We start from the raw sequence: 17,456 nt of genomic DNA on the forward strand, positions 1-17,456 counted from the left end.
ACGGGGGGTGCATCTGGAGTTGAGCCCCCAAGACATCCACTGTGGTGGCTCTAGCGGGGGCCGCCAGCTCAGTGGCATGCCCTCTGCGTATATAAAGCTGGGGACACTCAGCAGGCCATGCCCCAGCAAGGCCACGGCTGCTCTGAGGAGGCTAGGCCCCTCAGACGCATTAGCAGGACACTGCAGGCACCAGCGGCGGGGGCTCCGCTCCCAGCTTTTCGTCCGGAACACGCCATTGATGAGGTCTCCCAGGGCCAGATGGTGTCCCCCACATCCCTCAGGGGGCTCCCCCCCTCAGTCCAGAGCACGCCGGTGCGCGGAGCTGCACAATCAGGCGGCAATCACAGTCTGTCGCTGGACCATGCCCCGAATTGGCTGCCTTCTTCTGGGGGGTGGTCTGTTCCAATAGTGATGAACTGAGTAATGATAGCACCTCCTCTGCTGCAGTAGAGGAGTATTTCCACCCCAAGAACTGCCCGCATGGTAAAGCCCTTGGCCTAGATGGGGTTCCTTTGAATCTATTTAAGTGTAATCTGGAACTATGGGCCCCTCTCATTGCCAACGTCCTTGGAGCAGTGAGTTCCTCCACCAAGATCTCCTCTTGGTCTAGCTCCCTTATTGTCCTGATATTTAAGAAAGGCAATTGGGAGGACCCTGGTTGCTATAACTTCATTTCCCTCCTGGACTCCACTGTGAAGGTGCTGGGCCACATCCTGCTATCCCGTCTGGAGGTTTGGGCAGAGAAGAGTGGCAATTTATCAAATATCCAGCATGGGTTCTGAAGAGGGATGGGTACAGAAGACCAATTTATTAACCTGTGCCTCTTACTGGGGAAATAGACAATTGCCAAGCATATCTCTCTTCACCTGGGCTTCATAGCTTTGTCCAGTGCTTTCAATCGTGTACCCCATTCGAAACTGTGGGGTATCATGGAAGGCTTGGGCATAGATAGAGCAGTCACTAACACCACCAGGGAAATTTATTGTGGCTCCATCACTGCTGTTAGGTTCGGGTTGGGTGGGGAGTGTTCTGAATCATTTAGAGTGTGCAGGGGTGTTAAACAAGAATATGTCTTCGCACCATTCTTCTTCTCCCTCTAGATAAACCATCTGGAGAGGCACTTAGGGCCTGATTTAGAGTTTGACATAGCGGAATACTCTGTCACGTTTGTCATCTTCTTTATTATGATACTATCATATCCTATGGAGATCATAATAGAGCGGACTGTCAGAGTATAGTATCTGCTGAGATCTAAATCAATCCAATAGATTTAGTTCTAAGGCGTGGGGACAGGCCCAGATTAAAAATCACCCATGACTGGCCCTATTGAATGCAGATGACGCTGTCATTATGGGTTGTTCACTATATCTCTGAGGCGTTTTCTGAATGCTTTTACTCCTTTATGGAGGGGCTAGACATGAAGATTAATACTACCAAATCGTTTTTAATTTCTGGCAGTTATAAATCAGGACCAAGGCCCATCCTTAAGGTTCAGGCAATCCCTGTTAAACATGTGACTAATTTCAACTATCTGGGGGTGAGCTTCAACTGGAGGTGGTCCTGGTCCCCGCTGATAGATAATAAAAACAACCAGATTGCAAGGACTATCAATGCAGTTTTTTCTTTGCTGCCAAAATGGGCAAAAGATCGCTCAATCACATGTTGGCTATTTATTGTGCTAAATGTGTTGGACTGGCTACCTATAGTGCTGGGGATTGGGGCTCTCAGACCTTAATGTCACTAAAGACCACTGAAAATAAATGTAGACACCACCTTTTGGGCTTACCATCACCCACCACCTCTTTTATTACACGCAGGGAATTAGGGCTTACACACCTTGCGGATGTTTTAAGGACTTCTCCACTGTTATTGTGGCACAGGATCTGGGTGAACGAGGCTCTCTCCCTAAATAAACTGCTAATTAGGGACTGCCTGTCTTTTTCATGGTCCCTAGATATTCCCTGGCTGAGGGGCATTAGGGACTTGACAGTGGCCCTGGTCAGGTGGGACTTATTTGAAGAGCCCTTGAAATCCCTGCCAACAACATCCAAAAAGACACTTAGGGATACATGTTATATGTTCTGGGTGAAAGAAAGACGGGGCAGGGTGTTTGCATTGCCCTCTATCATTCCAGGCACATGCAATTTACATGTAATTTTTTGTACTTTTTGCTCTGCCCATAGATTCCTGGTTCTTAAACCTTTTTCAATCCAACACTCCTTGCGTTGTTGCATAGAAGACCTGCTCCTTTTACAATCCTTGGGATCAGACGAGATTGCGGTCACTGTTTATTCCTTTTGAGGCTGGTTCTCAAGACACGGAAATTGCACAGGCGGCTATGCCCATAAGAATGACACTTTCGTTTACTGAGTCCACAGACTTAGTTTCATTATGTTTTCTGGAGTGACTGTATAATTTTTTATACTGTTAAGCTGTATTTTACAGCTTATTTGACCTGACTTGAATCTACCATGAAGCATATTCTGCCACTGGCTAGGACTGCATGTTTTCATTAAGGCACCAAACACGCCAGCTCAAGAGGTCAGAGACCACCAATGCATCATAGAATAATGAAAGTTGCCAGGATCAGATTTTTATGAGACCCCAAAGGCTACAGATCCCAATAACTGTCCTAACTCTTCCAAAGACTTTCACTTGAAGAACCACCTCTATGTAGCTGTCCTCAAGTTGGACAGTCCTGGCTAAATAAAACTGACTAAAATCTCTCCACATCATTCTCTTAAAACAGTCATGTAAGACTTCAAAATCCATCAGTCTGCAAATGTCTTCAGGGGTAAAGACCAATCACTGAGCAAATTTCTTTAGCTACACCGATCAAATTAAACACATGTTTGTGTAAATGCAGCAACACTTTCTATTTGTTTATTTATACATTTATGTATCTGGTATTATATTTTTATGGTTTTATACAGCAGGAACTAGGTGAGCAAGGCAAACTTCCGACAGCACAGGGAAAGCGAAAATATATGATGAATTGAACAGAGATTACATTGTACATAAGACAGTCACAGTTAAAACAGTAGATAGAAGATAATAAACACAGCAAACTTAATTATTGGATAAAAGACTGGAGTAGATAGAAGAGCTCCCAATACGTAAGCAGTATTATGCAGCATGAGATTCATAAATGGTAGAAGGGGGACATCCAAAAAAGAAAGTTTTATGTTAGAATACCTTATGCAGATATACCCCTGACATAAATATTGTTTTTTAAATATAGTTAACAAAAATATCATCCCAATGAGTGTAGATTTCTAAGTCCTATGGAATGTAGTGATTTTTGTATATGATATTTAGGAAAACAATATTTATAACAGCTGATATTCTGGTAACATACACCACCCATCTCAAAGACACAGCTATCGGGACAGCGCCCTTCTCAAAGACACAAAGGACCCAGGAACGGCAGTTCAAAAGTTCAATAAATAGCACTTTAAGGCTCCTTCGATGCACACCGTATGACCTTGCCTGCAAGGCGCCCTCGACAGCAACAAAGAACTCTGAGGAAGCAGAAATGGTCAATTAACAGGTCACGTGAAGATGAAACATGGACAAAGTTATTTGCAGATGCCAAATGCAGCAATAGTCTGCAATTTTGGGGAACAATAAGTAAGCTCACACGCCCCTCTCATGGGGGCAATACTTCCTACATACCGAAGATGTCTTGGCCAGATGACTTTGGAGATCATTTCAACTGTCCCCATCCTGTGTATGCTTCACACGCACACCTACCATGAGAACAATAAGCACTTGCACAAACCCCCTTTCGAAGAGTATCCATCAGCAGTTACATCCTCCAACAGCAATAAACAGCTTGAGCCCTAACTGAATGGATTTAATCAGATGTCAGATTTCCAACAGCAGGAGAGGAGATGATCTGGGACCAAATGGTATAACTCCTGCAATCTTGAAAAGCAATGTGGCCTTTTGGGCTGAATCGCTGGAGCCCCTTTATATCAAAATTGGGCTCATTGTCAAAATCCCGTCCTCCTGGAGAGGGGTCTTTAATTTCACCTATTTTCAAAAGTGGCCAAAAAGCTATTGCTTAATCGCCCTTATTGATAATGAGGCAAAGTACTTTGCAGGAACTTTACTGGAAGAACTGTCAGCCTGGACTGCAGAGTGAATAATACTACTCAACCAAACCGAGTTTTCAAAAACCTTCCACACAACAACGAACATCATGACCGTAACACTTCTTATAGACAAGGCAAAGGTCTCTAAACACTCAATGCATCAGTGCTTTATTGACTTCATGTGGAGAGGTCCAGGCTCTGGAGAAAATTATCACTTTGGGTATTTCTCTGCCCCTCCTGGACCTGATAATAGCTCTCCACACTGATACCTGGGTGCAGGTAAAGCTGGGAGCAGGCACACACCTCTCTAGGTGGATACCAACCAGCAAAGGGCTGAAGCAGGGATGCGTCCTGGCCCCCATACTGTTCACTTTGTACGTAAGCGACCCTGCTGGGGCCCTTGACACCTGCAATTCACATGCCCGAGGCTTGGGGGCCAGTCGCTGTCTATCCTCATGTAGGTGGACGATCTAGTACTAATCGGTTACAGCAAGGTAGATGCGACGCAGGAATACTTGAATGAAAACGCTTTGAGCATTAACTTTGATAAAACACATACCATGACAATCCGCAACAGGAGGAAGGATCCCCCGGCATGGTAATGGGGTGAGACACGGCTTCAGCAAACTAAAGAATATATATATCTAGGAGTGATTGTTGATAAATCAGGCAACTTCGTACAACAAAGGAGCTCAGTAACAGGGAAAGGCCTGGCTCTAGCAGTAACAATTAAAAGTTTAAAAACCCAACTGAATGGGCCATCATTCAACCCCCTTCTACTGATAACACAAGCCAAACTTCTGACCACAATTAGGCAGTGAGATCCTAAGAGGCAGGGACGCAAAGACTCTAGATTGCACAGTAGTAAAAGCATACAGGATAATTTTTAGCCTAACAAAACACACTTTACTTGTGCAAATCATGTTGGAGCTCGACGAGACAAGACACCTACATTAACTTCTGGAGCAAAATTAGGGCAGCAGCTCCTGACACCCTTAACTACTTAACTACTACCTATGGCAGGAGCTCCTGCAGAAGGACCTTTCACCTGCCAGAGCTATCTCAACAAATCCCTGGCTATGACCGGGCTTACTCATTTATATTAGACTCCCACTAGTCACATCATCTTTAAAAAAGTGTCCTGAAAATCCATCATGTTCATCTCTCTAGTAGAGGACAAGGAGACTTTCTCAGGGAGAGCCCATGCCTGGATGACATTAAACTCTGATACTGCTTTGGCAGCCCAGACTTATCTCTGCGTGTGCTACTCAAGACTCATTAAAGAGCAGTTTCTGCAGTATAATTTGGGTTTGTTGCCCTGCACCTTAAAACTACCTCGCTGGCTGAGAGATCCAACAAACACGACCTGCCGCCTGTGTGGCGCTGGCACAGAAGACATACTGCTTTTGTTATGCACGTGTAAAAAGCTGTTGGCAGAAAGGATATCACCTTTGAAAAAATATAAATTAATGAAAGGAGAGTCCGGTCACAAAGACAGGCTGTGCTGGCCTGCTTTGCCTCTGGTGACCCACAGCTAAACTGTTGGTGGGTAGAATTTCTTACTCTGGCAAGCAGGAAGCTTGAAGGGCCACCACAATTACTTGATTTCTGCAATGTGGCAGTACAGTCCTTAAAACCATTCAGCACACAGCACTTGTTTGGACTATGACTTTCTGCACTTACCGCCCATAGATTCCGCCTCGGGCTAGGGAGGCAACTTAGAGTTGATGTTATGAATAGAATAACTATGTGATATGTTGTGTTTCTAGGAAATTTGTAAACTGGTTCGAAGGTAAATAACATTTTCCGTTTATATGTGGCATGACATGTTTTATATTTAAGTCTTAAATGTTGGGTGTTTTATTGCAATGCTTCTAAGTAACTATGCAAATAAAGATAAACACTTGGTACCATACCAGGAGTTAATAGAGGAAGCTTCCTTAGAAAAAGGTCAGCTGAAAGTATGTCTGAGAGGAGGAAAGCTAGATCTCAGCAGAGTGTGTATAAGATGGGTGGTGAGTAATGATGAAAAGTAGGCTCTGATAACTATATATATCAAAATCCTGCTAGGAGATGTGTTGGAAAGAGGAGACGTTTTGGCTGTTTCCTAAAGGTACCTCGCAAGGTGGTTGTGCAAAGGCTAAAAGGGAAAGAATACCAGACTGTTGTGGTACTGCCAGTAAAGTACTGTATCACTGTACCTTCCATTCTGGAAGTTAGATGTTCTAACAGAAGAGTTTCCATAATGCATTAGGATTGGAGTTTATCCAATATTTTTTGTTTTGAGGGTTGGTATCACTGGTGAAGATGCTCAATTCCTAGTGAATAATGCAAGAAAAGTGTTTGAAGTGTTAGAAGCACATGAGAAATATGATACAAAATGTTAGTTTATGTGATGAAGCAAGCCACCTTATGAATGTAATGCTTTAGGGGGTGGGCTTTACTTTGAGAAGACAAGTCATAACACAAATCCTTAGTAATTTTTTGTTTGTGAAAGAGTCATGTGGTATTGGTCTAAAATAAGCTGTTGAATCTACCAAAGAAGCGTTTGTTGAAAGCTTGCACCTTCAGCATTGGCATTGTCTTGAGATTGCCAAGCTTGTCATTTATCTAGGATGAAGCCTAAAGATTTGGCAAAATCAGTGATTGGAGGTGTGCACTCCAAACAAGTGCAGGAGACAAGACAATATTTAAATGGTGATGTTAAAAGTGAGGACAAGGTGAGAAGAAGCTCATTCTTTAAATGATTAAGTTTAAAGTAAAGTGCGGTCATTCATTCGTGAACTTCTAGCAGAGTTATGCAAGAAATAAGGCATAGTTAGGAGAGGAGCCCATTAGAGAGACTTGTGTATCATCTTTCTAGTGATGATATAAAATTCTTGAATTCTTGATTGGGGCATAAACGGGTATTATATAGCGACCTAAAGCAGTTGGTGTCAGAATGAACCATTATTATGCTGACTAAGCAACAGGTGAACCATTTTAGCAAAATGCCTTAAATGCCCATGGGTTCTCTGAAAAGCTTAATGAGCAAGGAGTGATTCATGGTGTCAAATGTAGTTAAGGGATTGATAAGGGCAGGTAGTCAGGAGTTTCCATTTATGTTTTTGGAACAATGAGGTTTCAGTAGTGCAGCCCTTGTTAAACCTGAACTGAGGTTTGTTGAAAAAATTTGACTCAAAGCTGTGTTGTGTAAGTTGTATTCCAACCCAACAATTAACCCCTTACTGCTAGGCCATTTCCGCCTCAGGTGCCAGGCCTTTTTTTGGCTATTAGGGGCAGTTCGGTCTTAGGCCCTCATAACTTTTCGTCCACACTGCTAGCCAAATTTGCATCCTTTTTTTCCAACATCCTAGTGAGCTAGAGGAACCCAGAGTTTGTGGATTCCCCTGTAGGAGACCAAGAAATTAGCCACAATACAGCTAAAAATGTGTTTTTTTTAAACAAAAAATGGGAAAAAATGGCTGCAGGAGAAAGGATGTGGTTTTTGTCCCTGAAAATGGCATCAACAAAGGGTTTGCAGTGCTAAAATCACCTTCTTCCCAGCTTTCAGGAACAGGGAGACTTAAATCAGAAAACCACATTTTTCAACACAATTCTGGCTTTTTACTTGGACATAACCCATTTTTACTATTTATGTGCTTCCAGCCTCCTTCCAGTTAGTGACAGAAATGGGTGTGAAACCAATACTGGATCTTGGACAGCTAAACATTTCTGAAAAGTAGACAAAATTCTGAATTCAGCAAGTGGTTATTTATGTAGATCCCTCAAGGTTTCCCTACAGAAACAGCTAAAATAAAACAATAAATTGAAATTGAGGTGAAAAAGAGAGCCATTTCTGTCCACAATTTCTTCTATGACTTTTTCCAGCTATGGCAGATTTTTCAAAGCAATACAATGTTACGTCTGCTGGACTCTTCTGGTTGTGGGTATATATAGGGCTTGTATGTTCATCAAGAACACAAGGTACCTAGAGCCAATAAAGGAGCTGCACCTTGCAATAGGTTTTCATTATATGCCTGGTATACAATTCATTTAGTGACATATAAAGAGTGAAAAAAGGTATCAAGGAAACCTTTGTATTTCCAAAATAGGCACAAGATAAGGTGTTGAGAAGTAGTGGTTATTTGCACATCTCTGAATTCCGGGGTCCCCATACTAGAATGTGAAATATAGGGCATTTCTCAAATAGACTTATTTTTTACAAACTGTTTTACATTTGGAAGAAAAAAATGTAAAGAAAGATAAGGGGCAATAACACTTGTTCTTTTATTCTTTGTTTCCCCAAGTCTCCCGATAAAAATGGTACCTCACTTGTGTGGGTAGGCCTAATGGCTGCGACAGGAAACACAACATGGACACATCAGATTTTCACATTGAAATCTGACATGTGTTTTGGAAAGTGCCTAGCTGTGGATTTTGGCCTGTAGCTCAGCCGGCACCTAGGGTAACCTACCACAGCTGTGCATTTTTGAAAACTAAACACCTAGGAGACTCGTGGATTGGGTGACTTACCCAGAATCCTTTGCAAACCTCAAAATTTAGCAACAAAAAATTTTTCCTCACATTTCGGTGATAGAAAGTTCTGGAGTCTGAGAGGAGCCACTAATTTCCTTCCACCCAGCATTCCCTCAAGTCTCCCAATAAAAATGGTACCTCACTTGTGTGGGTAGGCCTAGTGCCCGCGACAGGAAAGGCCCCAAAAGCCCAAAATGGACACATCATATTTTTACATTGACAACTGACCTGTTTTTGGGAAAGTGCCTAGCTGTGGATTTTGGTCACTAGCTCATCTGGCACCTAGGAAAACCTACCAAACAAGTGCATTTTTTAAAACTAGACACCTAGGGGAACCTAGGATGGGGTGACTTGTGGCGCTCTCACCAGGTTCTGTTACCCAGAATCCTTTGCAAACCTCAACATTTGGCAAAAAAAACCCTTTTTCCTCACATTTCGGTGATAGAAAGTTCTGGAATCTAAGAGGAGCCACACATTTCCTTCCACCCAGCATTCCCTCAAGTCTCCTGATAAAAATGGTACCTCACCTGTGTGGGTATGCCTAGTGCCCGCGACAGGAAATGCCTCAAAACACAACATGGACACATCACAATTTCCCAAAGAAAACTGACCTATTTTTGCAAAGTGCCTAGCTGTGGATTTTGGCCTTTGGCTCCTCCAGCACCTAGGAAAACCTAGCAAACCTGGACATTTCTGAAAACTAGACACATGGGGAAATTCATGATGGGGTAACTTGTGGTGCTCTCACCATGTTCTGTTACCCAGAATCCTTAGCAAACCTCAACATTTTGCACATTTTGGTGCTGCAAAGTTCTGGAATCTGAGGAGAGCCACAAACTTCCTTCTACCCATCATTTCCAGAGGTCTCCCGTTAAAAATGGTACCTCACTTGTGTGAGTAGTCCTAGTGCCCGCGACAGGAAATGCCCTAAAACTCTATATAGACACATCAAAATTATCAAATACAAAACTACCTGTTTTGTGGGGAAGGCACCTGAGTTTTGGTCCCGGGCTCAGCAGCCTTCTAGGGAAACACACCAAACCCAGACATTTCTGAAAACTAGACACCCGAGGGAGTCCAGGGAGGTGTGACTTGCGTGGATCCCCCAGTATTTTCTTACCCAGAATCCTCAGCAAACCTCAAATTCAGCTAAAAAAAATCACATTTTTCCCACATTTCTGTGTGGGATCACTGCACCGCCACAAATTTCCTACCACTCAATGTTCCCCTCAGTCTCCTGATAAAAATGATACCTCACTTGTGTAGGTGGGCCAAGTGCCTGTGACAGGGAAGAGCCAAAAACATGTTCAAATTGAGGGGGAACCACAGCAGGTCCAAAAGGGCAGTTTGAAAAAAAAACATTTTTAAGTTGACAAGTGGGGCAGAATTATTATTGGTCTAGATGTGACAATGCTGGGTGGTAGGAATTTTGTGGATTCCTGCAGATTCTTGAAGGTTCCATCACAAAAATGTGGGGAAAATGTGTGATTTCAAGCAAAGTTGGAGGTTTGCAGGGTATTGTGGGTAGAAAAATGGTGTGGGTGCACGTGAAGCACACCACCCTGGAGGACTCAGTTTTCAGATGTGTCTAGATCTCGTAGATTTTTCTACATGGCAGCGTCCCAAAGTCCAAAAAGTGTAGCCCTCACCATTCCAAGTGGGAAGATTTTGAGAGTTAGACAAGCTCTCATGGCACAAATGTAAAACCAAAACCCAAAATAATCAAATGCCCTCTTGCTCGCCATTGGGATAAGATCTTTTAGTGTGCGGGGGGAGAGCTGAAAGACTGTTACCCTCCTTTAGTTGGGGTGGGGGCATAATCATGCCCATACTTAGTTGGTAGCCACCAGCCCACTATTTTTTTTTTTATTCCCTGGCATCTAGTAGGCTTTCTGACCCTCCTGGGAGTGGATCAGGGATAATTGCCCCATCTGCCCACCGGAGGGCAGAACAACTTTGTCCCCATTTATTTGGGGTGGGGGTATAGCGATACCACCACCCTCTTTTTTTGAAAAATCTTCTCTGGTCTTTGCTGGGCATTCTGTCCCCCTTGTGGGCAGAATTGACTACAATAAATTTGCCCCCCATGGCAGCGACCCTTGCCTAAGGGGTCGCTCCACTCGCCTGAAATTGGCACTCAAAAAATAGGCGGATCTGCCCCCAAGGTGGGCAGAAATGGCCTAAAATAAATTTGCTTCCCAAGGGAGCGACTCGTGCCTAAGGGGTCACACCCCATCTGCAAAAAATAAATAAAAAATCCCTGCTACCTTGTGGTTTCTGCCCAACTTGGGGGGTAGATCGCATAATTAAAATAGGCTGATCTGCCCCCAAAGGGGGCAGAAATGGCCTAAAAAAATGTGTCACCCAGGGGAGCGACCCTTGCCTAATCGGTCACTCCCATTGCGTGTAACTGACATAAAAAAAATCCCTGGTGTCTAGTGGTTTTTATCCCACTTGGGGCAGATTGGCCTAATAAAAATGGGCCGATCTTCGTGCCCACAATTTGCCCCCCCAGGGGAGGGACCCTTGCCTAAGTGGTCGCTCCCCACGTGTAAACAATAAAAAAAAGAATGATCCCTAGTGTCTAGTGGCTTCTGCCCCCCACAGGGGCAGATAGGCCTAATTACAATAGGCCGATCTGCCCCCAAGACGGGCAGAAAAGGCCTTAAAACAAATGCCCACCAGGGCAGCAACCCTTACTCAAGGGGTCGCTCCCCTTCATTGTTTACTTTACGTCAACAAAAATCCCTGGTGTCTAGTGGGCATTTCTGCAGCTCGATTGCTTCACGATCAGGCTGCAAAAATGCTCAGATAGACATAGGTCTTTCCTTTCCTTTGATGTCCTCTGCCTGCCTCCACCCCCAGATTGGAAGAGAAATGCTTTGCATTTCTCTTCCGATCGCGCTGGAAGCTGAGCTTCCAGCACGATGGGGGCGGCCTCTGATGAGGTCAGAGCTCGATTGCGTGCTGACGTCATCAGGCGTCACTGGGGAGATGGGGGTGGAAGGGGAAGCGATTCACCTTCCATCCCTTCCCGGGGAGGGGGGTGGGAGGTCCACGGGGGGAGCGGGTGGTCCGGGTGCAGGACATAACGGTTACGTCCTCGGCACCCAAGTGGTGCTGCCGACGACGTAACTATTACGTCCAAGGCAGCCAAGGGGTTAAGGCCCTTCTACAAGGAAAGAGACAGACAAAAATTGTTGAGATCCACAACATCCACAGCAGATTTTTTCAGAAGCAGATTGACATGGCCGAGTTGTAGACCATCAAGTAAGATTTTGTAAATGTGCAAAAGATGACAGGTTATGCTTTATCAATATTTCTCAAAACTAGGTTCTGAAATGGTATGAAGGCATATCTTTTCATTGGTTGTTAAAAGATCATTTTCTGAGAGAGAGTTTTGAATGTAGTCCATTTCAACATGGCTTTACATGTGAGGTTTGAGACCTTCGTTAAATATGGAAGTTGTGATAGTGGTTCTGACATCTACATTTTGAAATATAAAGTAAGGAGAAGGATTGTTTAATGCCTAAACTATATTGAGATGCGGCTTTGCGTGATTCTTAGCTGCCTTGATCAAAGATTTGGCCAATTTGTTTCTCTTGTTGAGACATGCGAGTGCCATGGGTGATCTTATAAAGGAAGGACAGTTTACATTGTAAGCCGCAATACAGGGTTTGGTGTTGTATTCCAATCTTTTTGTCGTGTCTGTATAAGACAAAAGCTCCATAAAATAGATAAAATAGATATGCAAATATTTCCCTTTTAGCATGTTTTAGTCGCTCCTAATTGATTTCAAGATTATAGGAGGAAAGCAAGTGTCGGCATGACTTCTAATGTTTTTAGACTGTCTTTCTTCAAAGAGATCTTTGGAGAACCAAGTAGTAAACGGGTCTTGCCTTTTCCTTTTGCACTGAGATGGACTACATTGTAAGAAACCTCGGAAGTAGAATAATTGAAATTGGAGGGGGGCATCAGGATCATCAATTGGAATGAGGCTTAGTTAAAGAAAAAGCTGTGAACATAATGGTCATTATTGTTTCTAAATGTTTTAAATAATATATTAAGCACCTTTGACCCTGTATGTGATCAGTCATTTGATCATATACAATGGGCATGCTGCCTAAAAACACTCATGGCTGTTAGAAAAAAAATATTGTTGGTTTAATTTTTAACAAGTAAATCTTATAATGTGTATGCATATTGGCTGTCATTGCATTAAAAATCTTGCTCAGTAGATGCATTGTTTAAATGCATTTGCCTTTAACCCTTATGCTGTTCCCATTTTCAATTTGCAAAACAACTAAATTATTCTTCTGAATGAGGCCTCTGCGAACGTTGAATTTGGCATTTCTTTTCAAGATCTTGCTAGTACTGTTTTAGAGGCACTGCAATAAAGTACTGTATTCAGTATCTAACTACACCCGTTAGAGCATGTTACTGGTACACATTTTAAACATTGATCTTTGGTGTTGCCTTTAATTAACAGTTACAATTGAAAAATCTTTGTAGTCCCCAAATTATTTCATGGAGACCAGTGTATATGTACACTTAGTGGAAATGTATCTGTTACCAGTTGTATTATATAATAGAAAAACCATTATGAAGTTACGCAAATCAATGGATCTATTCTATTTGTTAAAATGGAGACTGCATCTCTTTTTATACTTTCCATGCTCAGTGGCCCTCTTTACGAGGATAACAGTTATGACTGCTGATAGATTCCCGATTCTGCACGTTATTTGTAGTAATCTACATGATTTTTGCAGGATTCAAGATAACAGGAAAGATTCTTCCAGTGATGGTCTTTTCTTACTGAGTACAGGCCAGGTATATGCTAGGCATGATGATGGACTGTAGTACAAAAGAGGGATGTTGCCAGAATGAACATTACTGGAGAAGTATGAGAGGCATTGGTAAAGTCCAGCGGTGGCTGCCGCAAATCTCAAAGGGATGGGCGGGCGGGGGCAGGGACGGGAACGTGGGTGAATAAAAAAATAATTAAAAAAAAGTACCTTTTCCCGTCGCCACCGCCTGCTGCCACGCTCCTCTGCTCTTCTGGTCTCCCAGCATTCATTGGGACACCAGCACAGGCTCCCCAGAAATCCTGGGGCTGCTCTCATACTAAACCCAGCACGAGAGCAGTGCCAGGATTTGTCTGAGTAGCTTGTTCTGTCGCTCAGACAGAACAGTGGAACCTGTGTAGTTTCTCCAACCTGGCTGTGTAGCACAACCTGGTTGGAGTAACCTAAGAGTGTATATGTGTTTGGCGGCCTGAGACAGCCGGCCAAACACATATGTACATTTAGAAGTGCACAGTTTCCACTCCTCCTCCCCTCTACCCCCTACTGTGGTGTAGCCCTCCCTCTCCCTTCACATGCTTCTGGCTGAGCCAGGAGATGAACAATGAAATGATAATGATATATCGTTTTATGTTTCAGCTCCTGGCTTAGCCAGGGGGCAACGCTCCTTCGCCATTGTGGAGGATCCACCCCTGGTAAAGTCAGTAGGCCTGGCACTGGCTTCCAACCTTTGAGATTTGTCAATGCTTTTGTTGTTTTGTCATGGTATTCATGCTTTCTGAAAAACTTTATTGTTGGGGAAGTTACCTGACCCTCATCACTTTCTGTGTATGGATGTGCTCCTTGTAAAAAGGCAGAATGCTATTACTCAGAAATAAACTACTCAATGGCTGAAATGGGATCACCCATTGCCCCCATACTGTATGTTGTACTGAGTGGAAGAAAAAAGGTGAATGACAAAATAAAATACCAATTGATAAAGGGGGATGGCTGAAAGCCCTTTTCAGTACATAGGTTTATTAAAGTCAAAAGGTTAGGAATAATAAAAAGGAGGCAGATGCTCAGCTTAGCGTGATGATGCAAACATGCACATGCTTTACCTTGCATCATTGTTATTTTACTTTTAATGTACCATTTCAGGATGTTTAGAGTTCTAAACATGCAACTAAACAAAGTGCATAAAAGAGCATTATAGAGAAAGGGGCAACCCAGTAGCAAATTGAGGTCAGTTGAAAAATGAAAAACAATCATAATAAAACCTACAGGCAGGGCCAAGGGAGCATATTAGTAGTTGGGGGCAACTTAATGCGCATGAACAGCAGGAAGCAAAGGTGAGCAGGGAGCAATGTCTTTGAAGTCTGCGTGGCGGGGAACAAAATGAAAGCATTGTTGGAGCCAGGGGTGATAGGAACAAAAATTAGAGCAGGGCAGGAATAAGTTGAGGTAGTGATGGATGAGTAAAGCAACATAGAGGGAGAAGGGGAGAGGGTGGGAGGTGGGGCGTAGAGAAAGAATCACAGGCACTACCATGGATTGCTGAAAGAAAAAGAAAATAAATCCTTGATTTCAATCATGGATTGATACAAGTCATCTGGTAAAAGAATGATAAAGATGCTATGCTCCAGGAGCGAGACCAGTACAAGAAAAGAAAGGAACGCTATAAAATGAGAGGCAAGCAAATAAGATTTACAAGATAGCCAACCAATGATAGGCAAAATACTGATACAAAACCTACTCTGAGTATTGCCATTGTATGCTATAGGTCTTTCAGCAACATACAGCTAATTTCTATAAGCAAGACTTTCCTCTGGCAAGTTATGTTCTCATTCTTTTAACCATTGTGATATATATATATATCAGGATCATCAATTGGAATGAGGCTTAGTTAAAGAAAAAGCTGTGAACATAATGGTCATTATTGTTTCTAAATGTTTTAAATAACATATTAAGCACCTTTGACCCTGAATGTGATCAGTCATTGGATCATATACAATGGGCATGCCGCCTAAAAACACTCATGGCTGTTAGAAAAAAAATATTGTTGGTTTGATATCAATTTTAATTTTTAACAAGTAAATCTTATAATGTGTATGCATATTGGCTGTCATTGCATTAAAAATCGTGCTCAGTAGATGCATTGTTTAAATGCATTTGCCTTTAACCCTTATGCTGTTCCCATTTTCAATTTGCAAAACAACTAAATTATTCTTCTGAATGAGGCCTCTGCGAACGTTGAATTTGGCATTTCTTATCAACATCTTGCTAGTACTGTGTTAGAGGCACTGCAATAAAGTACTGTATTCAGTATCTAACTACACCAGTTAGAGCATGTTACTGGTACACATTTTAAACATTGATCTTTGGTGTTGCGTTTAATTAACAGTTACAATTGAAAAATCTTTGTAGTCCCCAAATTATTTCATGGAGACCAGTGTATATGTACACTTAGTGGAAATGTATCTGGATATATATATATATATATCTTAAAAGAATGATGGAGTTTCCTATTTAAACTGAAACACAAAGGCACTGTATAAGTGTCAATCATTTCCTGTTTGGCATGTATCATTGGCATAATAATGGCCTGATTTGCTCATAATAAAGGAAAAGAGTATGTAAATTGGTGTGTAAATGGTGTCTTTTGTTACAATTTTTAATTACTAATATGTATCACTGTAAAAGTATGTATGGTTGCAATCAAGGACTCTTCTTAAAAATTACTAAGACTCGTAATTGTCTTTTAATAAATTATGCACATTTTCAGTGCTGACACATAGGGCCTGATTTAGGGCGGGACATCTGTCACTATTATGACGGAGTAACTCATCTGCCAAGTTCTAAATCTGTCCTCTAGTACTTATATTGGGCGAGATTCTCAACTTCTTTCCTGTATTTTTATGTTGCCTAGTTCCTAAGGGTGGACCAAGACAAGGACAGGGAGTGCAGTTTGGACTGCATGGGATCAACTCCCTTGGCAATCTGTGCCTCCGATGGAAGGACGTTCCTATCCAGGTGTGAGTTTCTGCGTGCAAAGTGCAAAGACCCTCAGCTGGAAATTGCATACTGGGACAACTGCAAAGGTAGGCGTTGAGAAGGAAAGATTTTATACATTAATAATTGTGTGGCCTTTATACATTAGTTCTTTCATTAAAAACATGGTGTGGTCATTGTATGTTAGCTATTTGATTATGAAACATAGTTTGAATATATTCATAATACTGTTTTCATATTTCTGATACGTTCAGATACTTGTTGAATATTCTTCTTTCAGATTGGACCTTTCCATTTAAATACCTCTACCAGTAAAAGTAGATAGAACATTATCACATTTTAAAACATTTTTAGTTATAAGTCTCATACTACCAAGAGGTAAATCTACAGGTATCAATTTCCACACACATAGCCTAACACCTATGCTTGAGCATAAATTTCTTTCCAAATACTATTCATCAACTTGGATGGGCAGGTACGCCTAGCAGAAAGCGTACCTGTTCCCACTCATTTACACTAGTAACTTTATGAGTATAATTTAGTCGTAAATCAATCAGCCAAATGTACGTCCTGATTTACAAAAAAATACGCAATGCATTGCAGCAAGTAAAGTTTCTGTACTGTGTTGTGTAAATGGGAAAGTGCTGAAGAGTGTCATATCTACTAAGATGTTATTTTGTTCTGCTATTTCCCTGTGCTGACGCAACATAGATACACTTGCGCTATAGGGCAAGGGTGTCTGTATTGTTGTAAACATAGTTTTGTGTAGCAAGGTGTCCCTTTCTTCACATCTAAAAACTATGCTTTAAGGCATTTCCTTCTTTGAATGTGTGCTATAGAATGCAGGACACACAAAAAGAGTGAATAACTAGCAGAAATGAGAATATGTCTCCTTGTTATGCCTGCCTCAATGAGGCATGTGAATTTGGGCAAATCCCTATCTGCATTTGTTCTTAGATAGGAATTTGTGTCAAAACCCATGGGTGACAGCATAGGTACGCCCATGCCACCACCCAACGAATGCTCCCTTAACGAAAAGTGACGCATA

General features: G+C 42.2%; 1 protein-coding gene across 10 annotated transcripts in view; it reads left to right on the forward strand.

Moving 5' to 3' along the window:
* SMOC2 (SPARC related modular calcium binding 2) overlaps positions 1-17,456 on the forward strand; it is a 1,415,403-nt gene that overhangs the window by 208,764 nt on the left and 1,189,183 nt on the right. For all 10 annotated transcript variants that reach the window (XR_011203762.1, XR_011203761.1, XM_069234975.1 and 7 more), the window contains exon 2: positions 16,326-16,497. Coding sequence is in view for 8 of the 10 variants with exons in the window: in XM_069234975.1 (XP_069091076.1) it covers positions 16,326-16,497 (172 nt within the window). In the remaining 2 variants the exon portion in view is untranslated. The remainder of the gene's footprint in view (positions 1-16,325; positions 16,498-17,456) is intronic.

The sequence above is a fragment of the Pleurodeles waltl genome, chromosome 5 (genome assembly GCF_031143425.1).
Source record: "Pleurodeles waltl isolate 20211129_DDA chromosome 5, aPleWal1.hap1.20221129, whole genome shotgun sequence".
In the NCBI taxonomy this organism is placed as follows: Eukaryota; Metazoa; Chordata; class Amphibia; order Caudata; family Salamandridae; genus Pleurodeles; species Pleurodeles waltl.